An 18,843-nucleotide genomic window follows, 5' to 3' on the forward strand; every position below is an offset into this window, starting at 1 on the left:
TATTTAAAGTCAGTCTTAAAGTCCTTCAAAAATACTTAACTGCGCCTGTAATAGAAATGACTTTTGTATAATTTTGTTTGCTGACTTACCCCTTTCCAAATACTCTCTCCCAGTATCAACATAGCCATGAATAGTTATAATAGTTATCTTGTTGCACCCTTTCTTCATTAGATTTTTTCCCTCCAGCTCTTGTTCATATTTTTGGTGAGGAGGAAGTATTAATAATTTAGTGATTCCTACAGAAAGAGACAAATGTTCTTGATTACTGGAGGAGAGGTTATGGTTTCTTTCCTCACCCTGTCCTCCCTTTTCTCATATCTCTCTCTTAACTGTGCAGTCACAGGTAGCAGTCAGATTCTCGGCCACATGCTGAACAGCTTTTCATTCACAGGTTTTGTGGTTGTGGACATATAAACAAATAATTTAGTTTGGTTTCCTAAGAAAATGAGGCATATACACATTTGTTTCCCTGTCTCCATCCCCTGTAACTTTTGCATTGTTTGATAACTTCAGCCAAATTTTGACAGATGGCCCGAAGGTCTTCAGCGTTAGATTCTTCAGTGGCAGCTGGGTAAAGGAGAGAGACGTATGTTCATGCCTCACCTCCTTGATGCCCAGGGGGAAGATTTAATGTTATCCAAACCATGTTCCTTTTTCTGTCGCACTAGGCAGCCAGCCGGTCAACAAGTGATGGCTTGCAGTGAGCGACAAGATTGTGCTGCCTTTTGCCTAGCTATTAGGAGGAGTTTGAGGAAAGCCGTAGAAAGGTTTAGTGATGTTGAAGGGAGGACCTGGATTTAAAAGGTAAATGGTTCAAGGGTCTTGGACGTAAATTCATAGGGAAGCAAGCTTAATTTATCCTGATACCTGTAGAAAGTTCTTGCCTTTCTGCAAGGCCTGATCCATTCTCTGGTTTTGCATTGAGCTGAGTTCATTTACGTATCTGTGAACGTGTTCATGTAGAAGTAGGCAGGAGGTGACCCAGGATCTGTAGTGACAGTTTCAAATAGAAGAACAGCTGATTTTATGGAGAGAGCTTTTTATAACAGTGAATAGTAGAAGTCCATCCTTGCACTTTGAAGATGGTGCAGTACAGCTTTTGATGACTGAAAAAATTACGAGGCAGGCTTATGTCCAGCTGGAAGATCACATCCCCCTGTTTAATTTCTGCTGCTGAGAGGTGCTGGACTATAAGTGACCAAAGTTACTGTGTAACCCTACATTGAAGGTTCATGTATCTCTTCTCTGCAGAGTATGAATGCCATTGAGGTAACCAGGTCTAAAGCTAAAAATTACACTCTTACTTGTCTAGCAGTGCAGAACAGTATATTGTGGGAGCCAGGGGGGCAGGTAAAGGCACGGGGCTTCAGCCACAGGATTGATAGGAGTGAGGGAGTGCGCTGTGTAAAATGAGATTGCTGTAACCATCACTGTTTTACATGATAGTCCTCATGCCTTTGAAGGATTGCCCTCTTTGTGTTTCTCTTAAATCTCTGTAACTCATATTATAGGGCTTCTGTAGATAAATGAGGGTATTTCCAAGTCCATCCAACCTACTTTTTTGAATATGTATTCATGCTTCTGCAGCTGTTGCTTTTCTTCAACACGATTTGTGTTTCCGAGGTGTGTGATGTATATACATGACTTCAGGAGCTCATGTAGTTCTTTTACTCTGGGTTATGAAAGCTCAGGGTAAAAATAGCACAAATTGAGTCTAAAATACAGCGCCATTGACAAAAGAATGACTAAAAAAGTGGAATTTTTTTTTTTCCAGTTGCACAGTAAACTTCTAGAAACAGAGCGCCAGCTAGGGAAGCGCACGGGCCGGCTGAAGGAACAGAGGCAGCTGTCTAGTGAGAAACTGATGGACAAAGAGCAGCAGGTGGCTGATCTGCAATTAAAACTTTCTCGTGCTGAAGAGCAGGTAGGGGCTTTTATGGAGACTCTAGTTTGTTCTGCTTCTGGTAGTAGCCTGTATATACAGTTGCGGTGATGTTGCAGTTTATAAAGTTTGTCCTTACGGGAATTTAATTTGACTAATTGTCAAGATCTGCCTAAATGCCACTTGCATTACAGATTTTTGTAAGGCTAAATGCGCATTGGATGCATGTATGTTCGTGGTGCTTCACAGATGAATGAAAGATGTGCTTTTTGCACTTAGATGCTTTGTCTAAGGGTCTTATGAAAAAAAGACTTAGGTACACCTAAGCCCATACGGGTAAAGTTTTGTGTGTAGGTATTTTTGTGAGATAAAACCCTACATGAAGAAAAAGTGAACATGTCACAGCAAGTCATTGATAGTTAATAACCTGTGTGGGGTGGATGGGCAGAAAACGCTTGTTTTATTAATTTTTATTTGTTTTAATGAGCATCTTGTATATGTTGCTGATTTTCTGCTGCCTGTATGGGGATTGGCCAAATATCTGAGTGGTACGTTGTCAAAACTTTAAAGTTTTCCGTAGCTAATTTGCAAATCCTTGACCAGTATAGAAGTGGAGAGACTGCTAAACTGAAGTTGTTACTAAAACTGCTAATAGTAATAATAATAATAATAATGTTGTTTTCCAGGTATCTGTATCATCAGTCATGTTACACCTTAATAACTGTTGGAAAAAAACATACTAAAAATTGCTTACGTTTTAGATTTTTGAGAGCTAAAATGCATATATGTCTGATATTTGTTTTATATTTCTCACTTGTGATATAAAATCTCACCTATTAATAGTAATGAATGCTTTAGTTAGATTTTGAGTCTTTAACTACCATTATGCACTTTTTATTTTTAAACCAGTTTTCAAATATTCAAGTTTAGACTAAAATCTTTTAGCATTAGAATGAATGTGGAGCACTATTGGCATACTGAATGGTGCATGTTCACTCATTAGGCTGGTTTGTCTGTTTGCTTTTGTCAGCTAAAGGAAAAAGCAGCAAATTCCACAGAATTGCAACATCAATTAGAAAAGGCAAAACAGCAGCACCAGGAACAGCAGACGCTTCAGCAAAATACTACAGCAAAACTACGAGAAGCCCAGGTAACGTAGTTATGTATCCTCATGTGAAAGTGTGTTTCAGGGTGTCACTATGTTAAATATGATTTCTCTGTAAAAGTGACTTGCATGACTTATACTAGTTTCAATAAATTAACTTGTAAATCTAGAACAGAAGTGTGTAATAAATTTATCCAACATTTTATGCATTAGGAATAACTTCTAAGGTCCTTATAATTAAGGAAGCTATTATGCAATTTTCTAGAATGATTTGGAGCAAGTACTACGACAAATTGGAGATAAGGACCAAAAAATTCAAAATCTTGAGGCATTGCTTCAAAAAAGCAAGGAAAACATATCTCTGCTAGAAAAGGAACGAGAGGACTTATATGCAAAAATTCAAGCTGGTGAAGGAGAAACTGCAGTTCTTAATCAGCTACAAGAGAAAAACCATGCATTGCAAATACAGGTAAGAACTCAGAGACTTGTTTCTTTTCTTTCATTCTCATTATTTAATCTTGTTAGCTTTTTTTCCATTTTTCAGTTATGATATTAATCTTTTCTGTACTTGCTGTTTCTTTGATACTTAATTTAAAGATCTTACGGTGAATTTCACAGGACTTGTGTTTTGGTGACTTCCTTGCTTTCAGCATAAGGGAAGGGATTCCTAGATGTTTCCTTTGTACATATGCTGGTAATATTTGCATACATATGATTTTTGGATACATCTACATGTTTGTTTCTCTTACTTTAAATAGAGGTTTAATTCCTGCTTTCAGCACCAAAATTCAGTTTAGCCTGCATCTGTTGTCGCCTTAGTATTTTGTTTTTGTTACAGTAAGGCCAAATGGATGATTCCCTTTCGCTTCCATTTTCAGCTGGTAACCTATTTAAACTCTGGTATTGTGTACAATATAGCCTTACTGTAATAATTCAGAAAAATAAATGTGATAGTGTTGGGTCTCCTGAGCCGTGATAAGGCACGCTAAAATTCAGAAGATTTATGACTTCCTTGGACATGCTGTTCCAGCCTTCTCTTCTTACCTGCTTTTTTTTTGTTTTTGTTTTTTTTTTTTCACTGCAGGTAACTCAGCTGACAGAAAAGCTGAAGAATCAATCAGAAAGTCATAAACAAGCCCAAGAGAATTTGCATGAGCAAGTGCAGGAGCAAAAGGCACATCTAAGAGCTGCTCAAGACCGTGTGCTTTCCCTGGAAGCAAATATCACTGAACTAACCACCCAGCTAAATGAAAGTAAAGAAAAAGTATCACAGCTTGATGTGCAGGTAATGGAACTCTGTACTGTCTGGTGATGATGAATCCTGCTTGTGATTTCTGTCTTCCCTCCAGAGAACGTACAAAGCAATTTGGAAAAAATTGCATGTTTTTACCAACAGACGAATGAAGTAGCATAAGGCAGAGAAAATTGAGGAAAATGTAACTGTTTTCAGAATAACAATAGATGGCAAGTGTTGGTATTTTTTTGTTGGTTTTGTCTATATTGGTTTTGTTGTTTTGTTGTTTTTTTTCTTTAATTAAAAAAAAAAAGTAGTTCATAGCTGAGTAGGAAAAATCCTCAAGCATCTCTTGTTGTATTTATAATGGTTAGGCATCCAGAACCCTGCTCTTACCAGTCCTGGATTCTGTGCACCAGAGTGAAAGTCTGTCAAGTCACTATTGTCTAGAAATGTCCTATACTGGTGTCTTTTGTCAAAAACAAAACAGAAAAGCTGTGGGCCACCTTGTTGTCAATTTAATTCACTAAAGAAGGAGATTCCTCAGTATGGACTCAATGTGGACTCCCCTACTGTTAAAGTGCTGCTTAAGCTAAAAGCTGCTAATTAAATTCAGGTATCCCAAAGAATAAATAACGTTTGATCAGAAGTTCTTGCATCTGCACACTTGGAGCAGCTAGTACTGTTGTTGTTGGATTAATACACAGTGGTGTCTTTTGAATTAGTGTTACTCAGTTTCCAAACAGCTCTAGGAACTTCTGATGTAGCTTTGTGATGTTTTTACTCGGCTTTGCTACACTACCTGTTTTTTCACCAAGATATTAGAGCTAGAACTGAATACTCTATGGACTGTTGCAACTACTTTTTAAGGCAATATGTGAGCTTCCTTACAGTCTTCAGAGAAGTCGCATTTCTATTAGGGAGAAAAAGAGTGACCCTAAATATTGCCATTCTATTATTATTTCCATATAATAGACCCTAAATATTGCCACTCTACACCAATACCATTCATACCCATCTTCTAATCAGCAAACCCATTGTTTGCTGAGTGTTTTGGAAGGAAGGGAGGGAGGTTGCTCCCTAACAGGCAGGTAGTAGCAGAGGAAGATAATATGCATGTGGAAGCTTACTTTTGTTATTTCTTATTCTTTTTGCTTTTAAAAATTTCGGAGGCCCTCAAATGTACTTGTAGTCTGAGGTTATCAAGGTATGCATGCATGTGAATGCACCAAGTCTCTCCCATTGTTCCTTGTTTGTAAGTAAAAATCTTTTCCTAGAATACAAGATGAGTGGGACTGGTGGCTTGGGTTTTTTAGTTTGTTTGTCTGTTTTTTCTAGCTCAAAGTAAGGACTAACTGGTGCTTAAAATCTTAGTATTTGTCTAAACTTCGAAAATCTTTCTTCCTTCCTTTTTTTTGAAGCAGCACATGAGAAATACCATTTTACTATTAAACTTACTGATGAGTATAAAAAAAAAAAACTTAAAATGAGCTGTGGTAGAACAAATGTTTTAATGAAATACAACTTGTCTTTCAGGTAAAAGCGAAGACTGAATTGCTGCTTTCAGCAGAAGCATCAAAAGCTGCTCAAAGAGCGGATCTTCAAAATCATCTGGACACTGCCCAGCATGCACTGCAAGATAAGCAGCAGGTTATAAGCAACATATAAGCATAAAGTTTTTATGTTACCTAGAAAACTACTTAAAAACCTAAGAACAGTCTGTTTACAAACTAAATAAATGTATGGATATACATTTGGAAATAATCATTTAGGGTATTTTAACCATGTGATATGTATTCATTCTTTTTGCTGTAATCTGGACCAAATATATATTGCAGTCTAAAGAATTTACTTGGGAATCCACTCCTTGCTGTAGGATTATGGTTCAGAATATAAGCTGTCCTACTGGTATACAATTCAATTATCAGCTATATGTTATGAAGGAAAGATTGTAGAATAACTGGGTACAAGGAAAACTCTTAACTCTTATTGCGGATTCAGATAAATTCAGAATCAGATGCCTGTATTCAGAAATAATTATCTGTGTGCCAAGTGACACAAAAAACCCAAAAAGACTTTGTTAAAATTGCATGTTTTAATGTGTGTTAATCCTAGTGAAGCGTTCCACCGGCTGCTGAATCAAATACTTGATTTGTTAGAATCGGTGCTGCAGTGGGCTTCATGGAAACATCCAGCAGATGCTAACATAGCACCATTTTTAGCATGGGAATGTAATTAAGTGCTATAAACATAAGGCCTCTTTTCCAACTATCAAATAAGTAATTAATAATTAAATAAATCAGCTTGGTTGAAGAGCAATGAGCTTTGATGTAGCTGTCATCATAGTGGTTACTAGGTGAATGCATTCACCTAGACCTTAGGAAATTACTTTGTTTTATGTTGAACCAAATGGTTTGAAATCATCTCTGGTATGTGGAGAAATGACTGTTTCCATGGTATTGACTTTTCTCTTTGCTGGTGCTTGATTTCATGAAGAGAGCAAAAATTTTCTCTAACATTTTGTAGTGTTACTTTCTAGTTACTGTTGTACTAACTTCAGAATCTAGTGCCTTTATTACCTACAATTCCTCTTCCATTTATAAGTTAAAACACCTTTGTGAAGATTTAGCCCACAGCCTGTAAAGTTTGAGAGGAATATTAAGGCTTTAAAAAAAATGTTGTCAGCTTAACAGAGAGAGTTTGTGCATGTGTTTGTATTTCTGTTCTCAATTTCCTGCCCCTTAGAATGAAAATGAAACATTATTTTCCTTTTTAATTTAAACAGATTAGATCATTTAAAGCATATGTGACATTAGTCGTTTTTGGAAGTCAGTTAAAAACTAATGACCCTTGTTTTTTTATTTTACCTCAGGAGTTAAATAAGGTCAGCGTTCAGTTGGATCAGGTAACGGCTAAGCTGAATGACAAGCAGGAATATTGTGCTCAGCTGGAAGCCAATCTTAAAGAGCACAAAGAGAAACGTCTTTATTTAGAACAGAAAACTGAAGAGCTAGAGGGACAGCTTAAGGTTTGTATTGAACACAGAATCTGAGCTTGCAGAAACTGATGTTCTCCGCTGTTTGGTAGTATGTGATAAAAGCAGTGCTCAAATTATGGGGGAAGGATTATATCAACACCACTTTTGTACGTTTTCTTTTTCACTAGCGTTTCCCGATCCACTCTTTAATCCTGTTCCCCTCTTCTTCCATGCTAGCATGTCAGACTGAGAAGATAGGTTTAGGACATTGCCACTATGCTGTCATTTTTCTGAATGTGTGCTTCTACAAACCGCCGTGCTACCTGTAAAGTGTTATGAGAGGGAACATGAATACATCCCGAAATTAGAGTCTTCATGTTCAAGCCTGTACACTTTACAAGTGGTGGCAGGGAATATGTGTTAACATTGGTTAGCCCAAGTTCACACTACCTGTCTGGTTTAATTTATTTCAAAAGCCTTTCAGTAGGTTTCTACAAGGGGTTTTTATCAAGATTTTTTTTTTTTTTTGGTCAATGTTTTTCCTCTAACTTGATCTTGAGTTTTCCATTCTATTTCTGGAATCAGTTTTTCTCTTAAAGTATATATAATTCTGGGAGAAGGTTTGCAGAACCTTTTGGTGTTTTGAGATACTAATATTTTCAGTTAAGGATATGAATGAGTCTGAATGCTTGAAAGCTTTTTAATTTGGGCTTTTTTCAATATTTGTTAAGCATTCTTGGTCGTCAAAATTCATGATGCATAAAACCGTATGATACAGGGATCTTAGGAGCAATGCAGAATTGGCTTTGCAGCGTTCTCTGTCTATTTTGAGGGAGATTAGCAGTCTTTATGCTCAAGACTGAGTGGGGTGTTTTTTGTAGTTTATGTGCTCTATAGAGAGAAGGAAGGTTGTTTTCCCCGAATGAAATTTTAAATCCAATGCTATTAAAGAATAAAGCAGTCATACATTTGCATTATTAGCATGATTGTTTTGTGTTTCCATCGCTTTCGTCTGTTGCAGGCTGGTTTTTTTCTCCCCGCTTTCATCTGTGTTTTTATTTTTCATCCTTTTGCTAAAGTTTCACAAATAACCAACAGACACAAATGCTTGGGAGGAGTACAGTGCTCGCTTGCACAAGATTTTACAAGGTTACTGGTAGCTGAAGTGTGAAACTGAGCAGGGTTGTTGATGCTGTCAACAGGAATGCAATTCTGTGTAAAATCTTGGTGTCATCACCATTCTTTGGGATTATTCCAGTTGAATGCGTGGTATTTAAAAAAAAATAAAAAAATTAGAAAATAGAAACAAAAAGCCCTCAGGAATTTTTTCGGAGAAACTTGTCCATTTTGTTTCATGGCCACTGCATGAAAGCAGAAGTGCCTGTAAAACAGCCAGCGTGTTGAAGAGCCTAAGCAGTGCCTGTTTGCTGAAGACTCCTGTGTTCTTTATACTCCATGTAAATGAACAAGTACCTTCTAAAAACAAAACAAGAAAAACCTCTTCCAGACGAGCGCGGGGTTTCTTTACAGCTGTAGTTCGCGCCTTTGTTTTTTGTTATAAAGAAGGGCAGAGTTCTTGGGACGTGTAAATCAGCAGTCGTTTGAAACTGCTGAGACTATTCCGTGGTGGCTGAGAACCTGGCCCCAAAGCTGGGCGCTGTGTACGGCCTTTTTTTGTATAGATGTTTTGGCTGGGTTTTTAAAAGATTTCTGCTTTTTATCTATTACTTTGCAGTAAAATGGCTGCTTGACATTTAATTTAAAGATGATTTCAGGATGTTTTACCAAAATAGTTCACTTCTGGGGGAGCAAGAGATTTGCAGGAACTAAATAATGAAAGATAAAAAGCAAACTAATGAAATGTGTGAGGATTGTGACTGCTTTCTACACTAAAGGCTTTCTACAGTAAATGCTACTCACGGACTAGATGACTTCTCCTTTTTATGGCTATTTTTATTTTGCTCGTTGTGTTCTGATAGCTCTAACTTTTCGTTTTTCTATCTCAGAAACTTGAAGCTGACATTCTTGATGCTAAAGCAAGCAAAGAACAAGCTCTTCAGGAGTTACAGCAGCAGCGACAGCAATCTACAGAATTAGACCTCCGAACAGCAGAACTGAGTAAACAACTTGAAGCGGCAAGAGAAGCGTATGCATTTCCTGTGTTACAGTGCTTCACAGTACTTTTCAGACATAAAACTAGAGGGGTTTGGACTAGAGTTCAGATTTTGTTCTTCTCTCCTGTGATTTCCTAAAATCATGGATAAAAGCAGTGCGTCCCTTTGCTATGAGAACTGAGTTATATCCCACCTGTTTCATTTCACTCTATGCCCTGCAGAATCCATCTGCAACGCTGTCTCGTGAATCGCTGACTGCTGTGATTCAATACACTTCTTCCCTTTATTCACTGTGCTTGTTGTCAGCTAGATATCTGAACAGTTTGATATACTGAGGTCCATCTTTAAATATCCATGGCTCTGTAACTTTCAAAGACTGATTTGCAGTTTATGCGTAAGCAGCAAAGGGGTAGTTGCTACTCGTAATTTTCGAGGAAGAAAAAGCCGTCTCAAGATAGTATTTGGAGTTGCTGATATGTCTTCATTGGAGAGAAAAAATGCCCATGTTCTAGATGAAAAAGATATGATTTGAAGTAGTTCTGCAGTTAATATATAAATTGTAGAGGCATTTAATGATACAAATGATACAAAAGAACCTGTGAAGAAGAAGAGGAAAGAAACCCACAACACAGTTTATTTTTCTCTCTGTATTTGCAGGATGTCTAGTGCTAAATTGGATTTACAGAAGAAATCTGAGGCCCTTGAACAAGCGAAACAGCAAATTTCAAAGCAGGAGGAGGAAAAGGCCAGCCTCAAACAAAACCTTGAGAAATCAAATCAAGATGCAAGTAAACAACTCAAGGAATTGGATTGTAAAATGCAAGCAGCAACATCAGAGCTGCAACAGGTGAAATTAGAGAAGGATAATCTATTAAAGGACCTTACAGCTACCAAAGACAAGCTCTCAAAAAGTTCTGAATCCTTCAAAAAAAGAAAGGAAGAATTAGAAAAAGAAATACAAAAAGGAAAAGCAGCTGTGGCAGAAATGGTTAGTTGTTTGTTTCGTTTGATGTTGTTTGGTGTACTTACAGACTGATAAAATGACTTTGCTTTCTGTCTGAAAACAGTATACATACAGTGACAATGCATGGAAATTTAATTGCCTTAAGGAAAAACAAACTGTGATTTTTTTAGTAGTTCATACATGTGTCCTACCTTAAATTTTTGTCTGGATGTTCACAGTAGTAAACATCAGTCATATCACACAACAAGATCCTTTTTTCTTGCTGAATGCCTTTAATATGGTGAAGAAACTAAATGGAGACAAGTGGTGAAACAATTTGATGGGAAATGTCCCCCTTCTTTAAAATTCATCGGCCTTGTTATAACAAAACCAAATTATAAACCCTTTGCTAAAGTGCCGGCATGTTGAAGACGGTGTTATTTTTCTGAGACCATTTTAGTTTCCTTTCTGGAGTCTTTGTATATAGAAACTTTCTGTGCACTTGTCTGGACACGCTGGAAGGCTGCGCACTGTAGGCAGAGTAACATCATCTGTCACTCAGGGAGATGCTTAGCTCAAGGTATTGTCAGAGTACTAGAACTATAGAACTTTGAGTTTCAGAAGGGTCTCACAAGTGGCGGTATAATGACAAATGCTTGACCGCCAGAGCAACCTATTATGGTCAAGAAAGTGAACTCTCACTAGCCTTTTTCTTTCCTCTTTTGCTTTGTTGGTAGTATGAATTGGCACTATATGAATACATGTTTTATAGATTTTGTTACACATTTTTCTGACACCCCTGCCTCAGACATGGCAGGGGTGTCTTTCTCATTCCCATCTTACATGACATCATTTCCCAGAACCCGTTCATAGCTGCTTTTATTTTGATCTAAAAAAAATTCTACTCCTAGTTAAAAATAACTTTTTTCCTTTACTCTTTCACCTTTTTAAGATAAGCCTTTTTGTTTGCTTTACGTAGTTACTGCTGTTTCAATATTTGTTTCTCCTAAAAACTGGAAAGATTTTCTCCCCAATTTAGACTTAAAGATAGGAGTCCAGATTCTGCTTCTAATTCTGTAGTTATTTGGAGGCTCGCCACTGTCTTAAGTGCATAGTATTTGGGCTTAAAATGTAGTTGTATTTGCGTACAAGTCCTGAAGATGTACTTACTTGTGAGTTTTAGAACATTGGGAAATTTTGGATCCTGACAGGATTGATAAGCCTTCTGCTTCCCACAAGATACGGAGAAGAGCTGCCAACAGCAGCTTCAAAAGGGACACTGTCCCTGATCAGAAAAAAATCTTTGGCACATGGCTGCATTTGTTAGTACAGGGTATCATCTCTGTTCAGTTTAGATTTACCACTGTTAAAGTTTTGAGAAGTTTTGAGCTGAAAATATGTCTGCGGCTGAGAAGGAAAGCTTTTTAACTGAAAAGAAAAGCGTTGGTTTCCAAGGCTTTGTAAATCCTGCAAGAATACCTGGTACCCTGTCTTAGAAGCTTACAGGAATATTTCCTTGTTTTATGTTTTTTAGGAAAAATCTTGCCAAGAGGTAAAACACCAGCTCCAGGTACAAACAGAGACTGTAGCTAAAGAGAGGAATGAATTGAAAAACTCACTGGAAAAAAAAGAGGGGGTAAGCTGTCCGCTTAGTTTCAAAAATCTAGAAAACAGTAATAATAAATGTTTAAAAGATTCGTTTTCAGTCTCACATGCTGGGACTGATGAGAGATAAAGAGGTTGTAATTCTGTAATTGTAACCTACCTGGGGCACTGTAATAAAGCGATACTAAAAATTTCCTAGATGTTAACATGAAGTTTCAAAATACAGGTTGTACTCCTGCCTTTCTGTGCCCCACATACCCGAGTGGGTGATTTTAGCCCTTCAGTTTTTTTCATTAGTGAAACAGTTATTTTGTATTACCATGTCCTCATTATTTTTTTCATGCTTATGGTCTGTGTATGATAATAGTTGTTGTTTTGTATCCTTAGATCTGTTTTAGTCTCAGGCCTAATCAGTATGTTCTCTGTGTGGTTGACAGGACATTTTCAGGTGTCCTTGAAGGATTTAGTTGCTTTTGCAAACTTGCGTAAGTCACTTGCCTGTGACTGCATAAGGACCAAACGTACTACTTTTAAAAAGATGAGCATTCAGACTGCAAAACCCCATGTAGTCCAGCTGGCAGCCTGAAGGCCAAATCCGCCTTCATGGCTTTCTTTACTGAAGCTGTCACCTATTCCCAAAAGGAATCAGAAAAGATATGATCGGTGGACAGTTTGGTGGACTGTGATGGGCTCTTACTGCCTGAAAGAGCTTGTGGATGTGTAGGTGTGACGGTATTTGCTCTGTGACACTGCTGCTACTCCCCTGGCTCCCCTCTCATTCAGCAGAAGCTCTATGGTGCTCTGTGGCGAGTGCAGGAGGATGAGTTTGGTATCTGCTGCAGTTGGCAGCAGGAGAGCCCAGACCACTGCTGGCTTGAGAAGAGTTCCCTGTCCTTAATTTTGAATGATAAAAAAAGACTGCGGTTGCTCTAAGGGTAGGAAATTTGGAATAATGGATGATTTTATTGTGTTATGGTAGCTCTTGAAAAATCTACTTGCCGGTGTTGGAATACCTAGCTCTGAAGCAGAAGGCAGCAGCAGTGGCACTGTGGGATGGGCTGGTTCTGTGTGCAAGAAATAACGGTAGCATACTTGGAAACTGTTTGCTGAGAATGATCTGCAGCTCTTTGTGAAAACATAAGAGCGGGCATACTGGATCACAAGAAAGGGTACAGCTTGGTGTCTAGTCTCTGGCAGAGAAAAATAGCAGAAGCCTTGAGAGAAGGAGAGTAGGGCAAGCGTTTCAGATTCCTCTGGTCAGGGGATTCTCCACAACTAGCAGTCCTTTGGGAGCTAACTTCCTGAAGCTGTATCTTCAGCTTTAACAGCTTTTACCCAGTTTTTCATCTGTGAAATGATCTCTTTGGCTTTTTGTACTATGTAATTTGTCATCCACACAGTTCAACAGGCAGTTTCACATACTACAGCATGTGTACAAATGGCGATTTAAATTAAAATTTTATACAGTTATTTAATATTTTTTGAATATAGATTTCTAAGCAGTTGTCGATAGAACTTGATTCAGCACGAGCGCAAGTACTGGAAATTCAGGGTCTTCTGAAAGAGAAAGAAAAAAACGAGCAACATCTCCAGGGAAAGCTGAGAGAGTTAAAGGAATCTTTTGAGCAGAAGAAAAAACATAGTGAGACACTGCAAGCTGAATTAAAAACTGCTCTTTTAGAAAAGGTAAGGCTGGCCTCTCTTACCCCTTAAAAAAAAAAAAAGTAAATTTCTCTGATAAATGCTGCAGCTTTTATGTCAATATCTTTGTGATAAACAGCTGTTTGCTGTAGTCTTGTTGGAAGTCGTAAGGTCGGGATGTGGGAACAAGGTCTTGAGGTGCTGTTGGAGATTGAAACAATATCATCAACAACAACGACGATCATGTAAAAAGAACCAGTGCTGGAATATGGATTCTGTAGGAACTGACTTTCAATAAAGTGATAAAAATGGCTAGATTTAATGTGTTTATTTTGCTTCAGGAACATGCTATGAGGCAAGAGCTGCCATTTTCTTGTAAAGCAGTAGAGTTTTCTGAGAGTGGTTTAGACAATATCTAGTTTTGGAACGTCCATGCCCGTTACAAACCAAGTCTTCTCTTATTATACCAAAAGAATTTATCTGAGCAACAGTATGAAACTCATAAACGATAATGGAAAGAGTTCAAATGTCTTACAACATTAGGGAATGTTGTGTTGTGTGCCATGCACTGTTAAATGTCACTACAGCTTTGGCTGTCCTGTGCTACATGGTTGTATTTGTGCTTTAGTCAGCCTCTGGAAACCTTAGGACTTGGAAACATTATTTAGATTTTTTGATGTTTGGTGTGACATGAATTAAATGTTGTTGTTAAATTAGTTACTGTAAAATCACAAACATCAGATTACTGAACTGCTATTTCATAAGTGGAAAAAAATCTCATCTTGCAGTAGAAATACAGTTTATTGAAATGACTAAGCTTACTTTACCGCCTGTAACTTTAATTGAAACTTCCTATGCTTATGTTTCAGGCAGAACTGGAGAATAAACTGCAACAGCAGTCTATTTTGTCAGCACAGGAGCTTAAAGCAGAGAAAGTCAAGCTAGCAGACTTACAGAAGACCCATGAAAAACATAAGGAAAACATGGAGAAGCTGCAGCTGGACCTTTATGGGAAAGAGTCTGAGCTGCTGGCAACCAGGCAAGACCTTAAGGTACTTACAGTCATTTTAGTGTCGTATGTGACTTCGTAGATCTCTTTATATACATTTTGAAGAACAAGAAACAGTGCAAGAACTGTATAGGAGGAAAAAAACTTTTCTGCTATATATAGAATTTAGTGCTGTTCAGTCACTTCCCCTGGGACAAATGACATCCTGAAATTAATTTAAAGCCAGGAGTATTTGCAAGCTTACCTGAACTACTCTTCCATTTGTGCAGCAGCAATCTGAGCTGTGTGAGCAAAGTGACAGATGATTTATTTCTGTATTCTTTCAATAGTTAATTTTTTGTGTTGCTTTTTCTTGCAATATATTGTAGCTTTCAACTAATTTAAATAGCATAGCTAATTAGGGCAAAGTCTTTGCCGGCATGTGAGTAACCGCTATCTTCTAGATGATTTAACTAGAATTTTAGTTGTCAGTCTTTTTACATGTCCTTGACCCTTCTGCTTCTTCCTGGCTGATCATAGACTTTCAGAGACATCAAACTAATAGAAACAGTAGGTTTAGGAACCTGCCTGGAATATGGGTGCCTGAACTTGAAATTTTTGCTATTCCTAAACTGGATTTATCTGATTTGGTATTAGGGTGTAGTGCCTACAAAGAAGTATTGCTGGGAGGTGAGTCAGTCAGTAAAGGTGTTTTTTGTCCATTTTTCTGCCACCTTCCTTCATGCCAGTGCTAAGCCGATGCTCCGGATAGTCCCAGGATGTACTGTGCAGCAGAGACTGCCTGTCTACCGGCAAGATGTGCAGCTTTAGCACTTTTCTCTTCAGATGAATCCCACTCCAGCTTTCTCTGTGTCTGTCTGACACTGTTGTTTTAGGCTCTTCTGAAGTTTATGGAGAGAAATAGGCACGTTGGGAGCACAGCTCATCTGATCTGCTTTAGAAGTCGGCTTCTGTTTGCTTTGTTATGTATAAAGGGAGCCATTGGTGACTGCTTAGATTTCAGAGCTCCCTTTCACCTGTCCCAGTGGAGGCCTTTCAGTCCCACCACTGAAATTGTTAACGGTCTTGTGGCAGTTTCAGATAGGTCCAAGTGAGCTGTGGACCCCTAGCCAAAATCCAGGTTTGCAGTTATTTTAAGAAAAAGAGAAATAGCTCCCTTAGATACAGGCCATTGGAGTTTTATTAATCATATTCCTCCCTTGTAGCATTAGATTTCTGCTGCATTTCCCTGCAGGTTACAGAAGCTTTGCTTCTAAGCGCTTCTTGATTGAATCACTATGTAAAAATGTGAAGAACTTTGGCATGATTAACAAGCAAAGGTGGTTTAAACATAGTCTTTGTGACAGTTAGTTACTATAGCACACGTACCTCTGTGAGTTAATTTCCTGCGATGCATTTAGATCAACGCTTGGTAATACAATGACCTGTAAAAGCTCAGTGACTGGGTTTTTTGGTATATTTTTTATTTAAGTGTTGCTTGTTGCAAAAATAGCTCTGAGTAAGTATTATTAAAACAGCTTGATGACCTCTAGTTCTGGCAAGTATAAAATAGGACAGTAGGTGTCCCACATGCTTTTAAACCTGAATGGGGATGGTAGCAAGAAAGAGAGAGAACATTCATGCAAAAAGGTAAAGTAAGGTGATGGCAATGGGAAAACAAGGTTTCCAAGATGAGCAGTCATATAACTTGATTTACTTTGTAAGTCTCTGTGGAGCCTAGAGACCCTGAGGAAGATTGGGGTTCTCAGTACTGAAGTGATGTACCAACTTGGAGGCTGTTTGCTTGATTTAAAAAAAAATAAAATTAAAAACATATATTAATTAGCATTAGTGAGGTCTGCTTGCTGCCACATTTTTTTCTGTAAAATGTAGAAGAGGGAAAAGGTGGGGAACCGATCTTTAATCATGGATGTGCTGCCACGTTGCAATGTTGACCTGAAGAAGCAGTGATGGCTTGTCTTAGAAGACCATGAAGGCAAAAGCGCATTCAGAAAGCCTCAGCATGATAATCTTAGTTTTGAGAGCTGAATATCAAAATATCACTCGAATCAGAAGAACTTTATGGTAGAGTTTCACAGTCCAATTCAAAGTCGGTTGTCTGGATTATGTTTTGCCTTGGGTAAATTACTTAATTAAGGTAGATAATTTGAGTCAGAGCTATGGGTTTTGATTAAAGTTTGGAACTGAAGCTGATGGGTGGGCTGGGGTTCAGATTGGTCTTAATCTTCTTAGTAGGCAGTAGTAGAAGTTTTTAAAACTTCTATATAAGGTGATCTTGGGTGTCTTTCAGTGCGGGATTTTTAGGAACTCCCTGCACGGCTGTGTTGAGTCAGCACAGTTTGAAGCCCAGCGTTGTCCAGGACAGGCACAGTGTCCTGGTTTGTGGTACCACAAACCTGTATTGTGAGATTTTAGCAATGCTAGGTTTTCTTCAGTTAAAAATACTAAATATTGTCATGTGGTGTAGCACCATGCTCTCAGTGAGGTGGAGGTTTCAGGTGTGAGGATAGATCATAAAAGGCCATGTGGCATATGGGTGACACCAGGAGGGTGGTAGGTGTAGTTCCTGGGAGTGTATGGAAGGAGTTGGACTGTACACAGAGCACCATCTGCTGGCATCTCTTCGGAATATCACTGCTGGGATCATCGGCTCATCTCCGGCTGGGAGAGACTGAGGTGTGATTGCAAAGTGAAGTTTTGCAGTTGGAGATACAGCATGGCGCGAGAGAGCGAGCTTCAGAGCGGGCAGCTGCCCGCGGGAGTGCATCAGCACGGCTGGATCCTGCTTTCTGGCTCAGGAGCGGAAGATCCCATGTAGCTGTAGCCAGATGGAAACTTCGAAGCCGTTAAGTCTTGCAGAGGAAAAGTGAGAAGGGCTGTAACAAAATCGGAAGTGAGAACGTGGTTGTAATTTTATGGATACTATTTGCTGCAAATTTACTTTGGTTTAAAAATGCACTGTCGGTAACAGTAACTACACTCATACATTTTTGTCTCTCTGACTGGAAAAAGAAATTGGAAAAGCTATAGTTTTTGATAGAAAAGAATATCTATAAATCAGAAAAGACTCCCACTGAATATTTTTTTGTGTGTATACACACACATATATACAAATGTATATGTGTGTATATATGTGTGTATATGTAATCACAGAATGATTAATTTTAATTAATACTATATAAACATTTTTTGTATACACACACAAAATATTTTAATGGGTTTTTTTTTGGTGGAAAAGGCGTTTTTTGTATAGAATGGTTAACAAAAATGCAGAACTGTTATTTTTGCCTTGATTTTGAGTTTAGCGCAAACATACTTTGAGTGAATTCTGCTCTCCTGAGTTCTGCCAAGTATCCTTCAGTCTTGGCATTTGTGCTTTTTGTAGTCAGTCCTGGTTTCCTCTGTGTTCTCAAAAGAATGTTTCTTGCCTCCAATATTGGCATCGCCATCAGTGTATCTTTAGTGGATGTTCTGGGACAATATTCATGCTGCCAAACCTCAGGTCTATAAGTCAGGAGCCTAGTTGCCTCCAGTCAGCCTAACCCTTCTTCTTAGGAAGTGAAGAGAAGTGAGGTTAGCATCTGTGAATAATTTCATGTCTCTCTTTGGGGACTGGGATCAGGGAGCACACAGACTAAACAGTTCATTTGTGCATCTCACTTTGTTTTATTGGATCCAGGTCTTACCACCCAGCTAGGACCAGTTCTGCTGTTGGCACCATTATTTGCACTACAGCAGCCCAAGTTGTAGTGCATCAGACTGTGATATCGTCTTATCTTTTTCATTATTTATTTGAACTCTTTACCAGTCATCCTAGCATCTGTTTTTATTTACAAAAAAAAGTGCAGATTGGCATCTTTTTGTTCTGTACCTTTTCATTGCATTCAGTTTTGTCTGTCATCCTAAAGAGCAATCTCATGACTGAAGGTGTCTTGTTGGGAGAACACCGGTCATATTCTGGGAGCAATGGCAAAGTTGAATGGTAATTAAATAGGGTAAATGGTATCAGCAGTTTTGAGAGGTGATTTTATGTTAAAGATGAGAACTCCTCAGCAGTCCAAAAGAATCGGGATGAATTACAGTCTCTGTGGAGACTGGGCCAGGAGCAAGGGTAATAACTGAATGCTTAACCATGTGCCAGAAGATTTCTGCTCATTTTGAAAGGATGCTGTGAGGGACTTTTGAGCAAAGCAGAAAGAAAGGCATAAATAGATAGAAGGTTGATTTACTGTTAGAATTATGGTGAATGGTTTCACAGTTAAGGTAGGTAACATTGTTAATCACAGCAAATTAAAAGGCACTTGTAAATGTAAGCTATAGTGTGCTAAATTGT

The 18,843-nt window shown here is 38.3% G+C and overlaps 1 protein-coding gene across 3 annotated transcripts in view; it reads left to right on the top strand.

Annotated features, from left to right (window-relative positions):
- EEA1 (early endosome antigen 1) overlaps positions 1 to 18,843 on the top strand; it is a 77,082-nt gene that overhangs the window by 42,578 nt on the left and 15,661 nt on the right. For all 3 annotated transcript variants that reach the window (XM_063322807.1, XM_063322808.1, XM_063322809.1), the window contains 11 exons: positions 1,775 to 1,924; positions 2,913 to 3,032; positions 3,253 to 3,456; positions 4,072 to 4,272; positions 5,758 to 5,871; positions 7,094 to 7,249; positions 9,205 to 9,344; positions 9,970 to 10,300; positions 11,790 to 11,891; positions 13,352 to 13,546; positions 14,371 to 14,553. In XM_063322807.1, the coding sequence (XP_063178877.1) occupies positions 1,775 to 1,924; positions 2,913 to 3,032; positions 3,253 to 3,456; positions 4,072 to 4,272; positions 5,758 to 5,871; positions 7,094 to 7,249; positions 9,205 to 9,344; positions 9,970 to 10,300; positions 11,790 to 11,891; positions 13,352 to 13,546; positions 14,371 to 14,553 (1,896 nt within the window). The remainder of the gene's footprint in view (positions 1 to 1,774; positions 1,925 to 2,912; positions 3,033 to 3,252; positions 3,457 to 4,071; positions 4,273 to 5,757; positions 5,872 to 7,093; positions 7,250 to 9,204; positions 9,345 to 9,969; positions 10,301 to 11,789; positions 11,892 to 13,351; positions 13,547 to 14,370; positions 14,554 to 18,843) is intronic.

The sequence above is a fragment of the Chroicocephalus ridibundus genome, chromosome 1, assembly GCF_963924245.1.
Source record: "Chroicocephalus ridibundus chromosome 1, bChrRid1.1, whole genome shotgun sequence".
In the NCBI taxonomy this organism is placed as follows: Eukaryota; Metazoa; Chordata; class Aves; order Charadriiformes; family Laridae; genus Chroicocephalus; species Chroicocephalus ridibundus.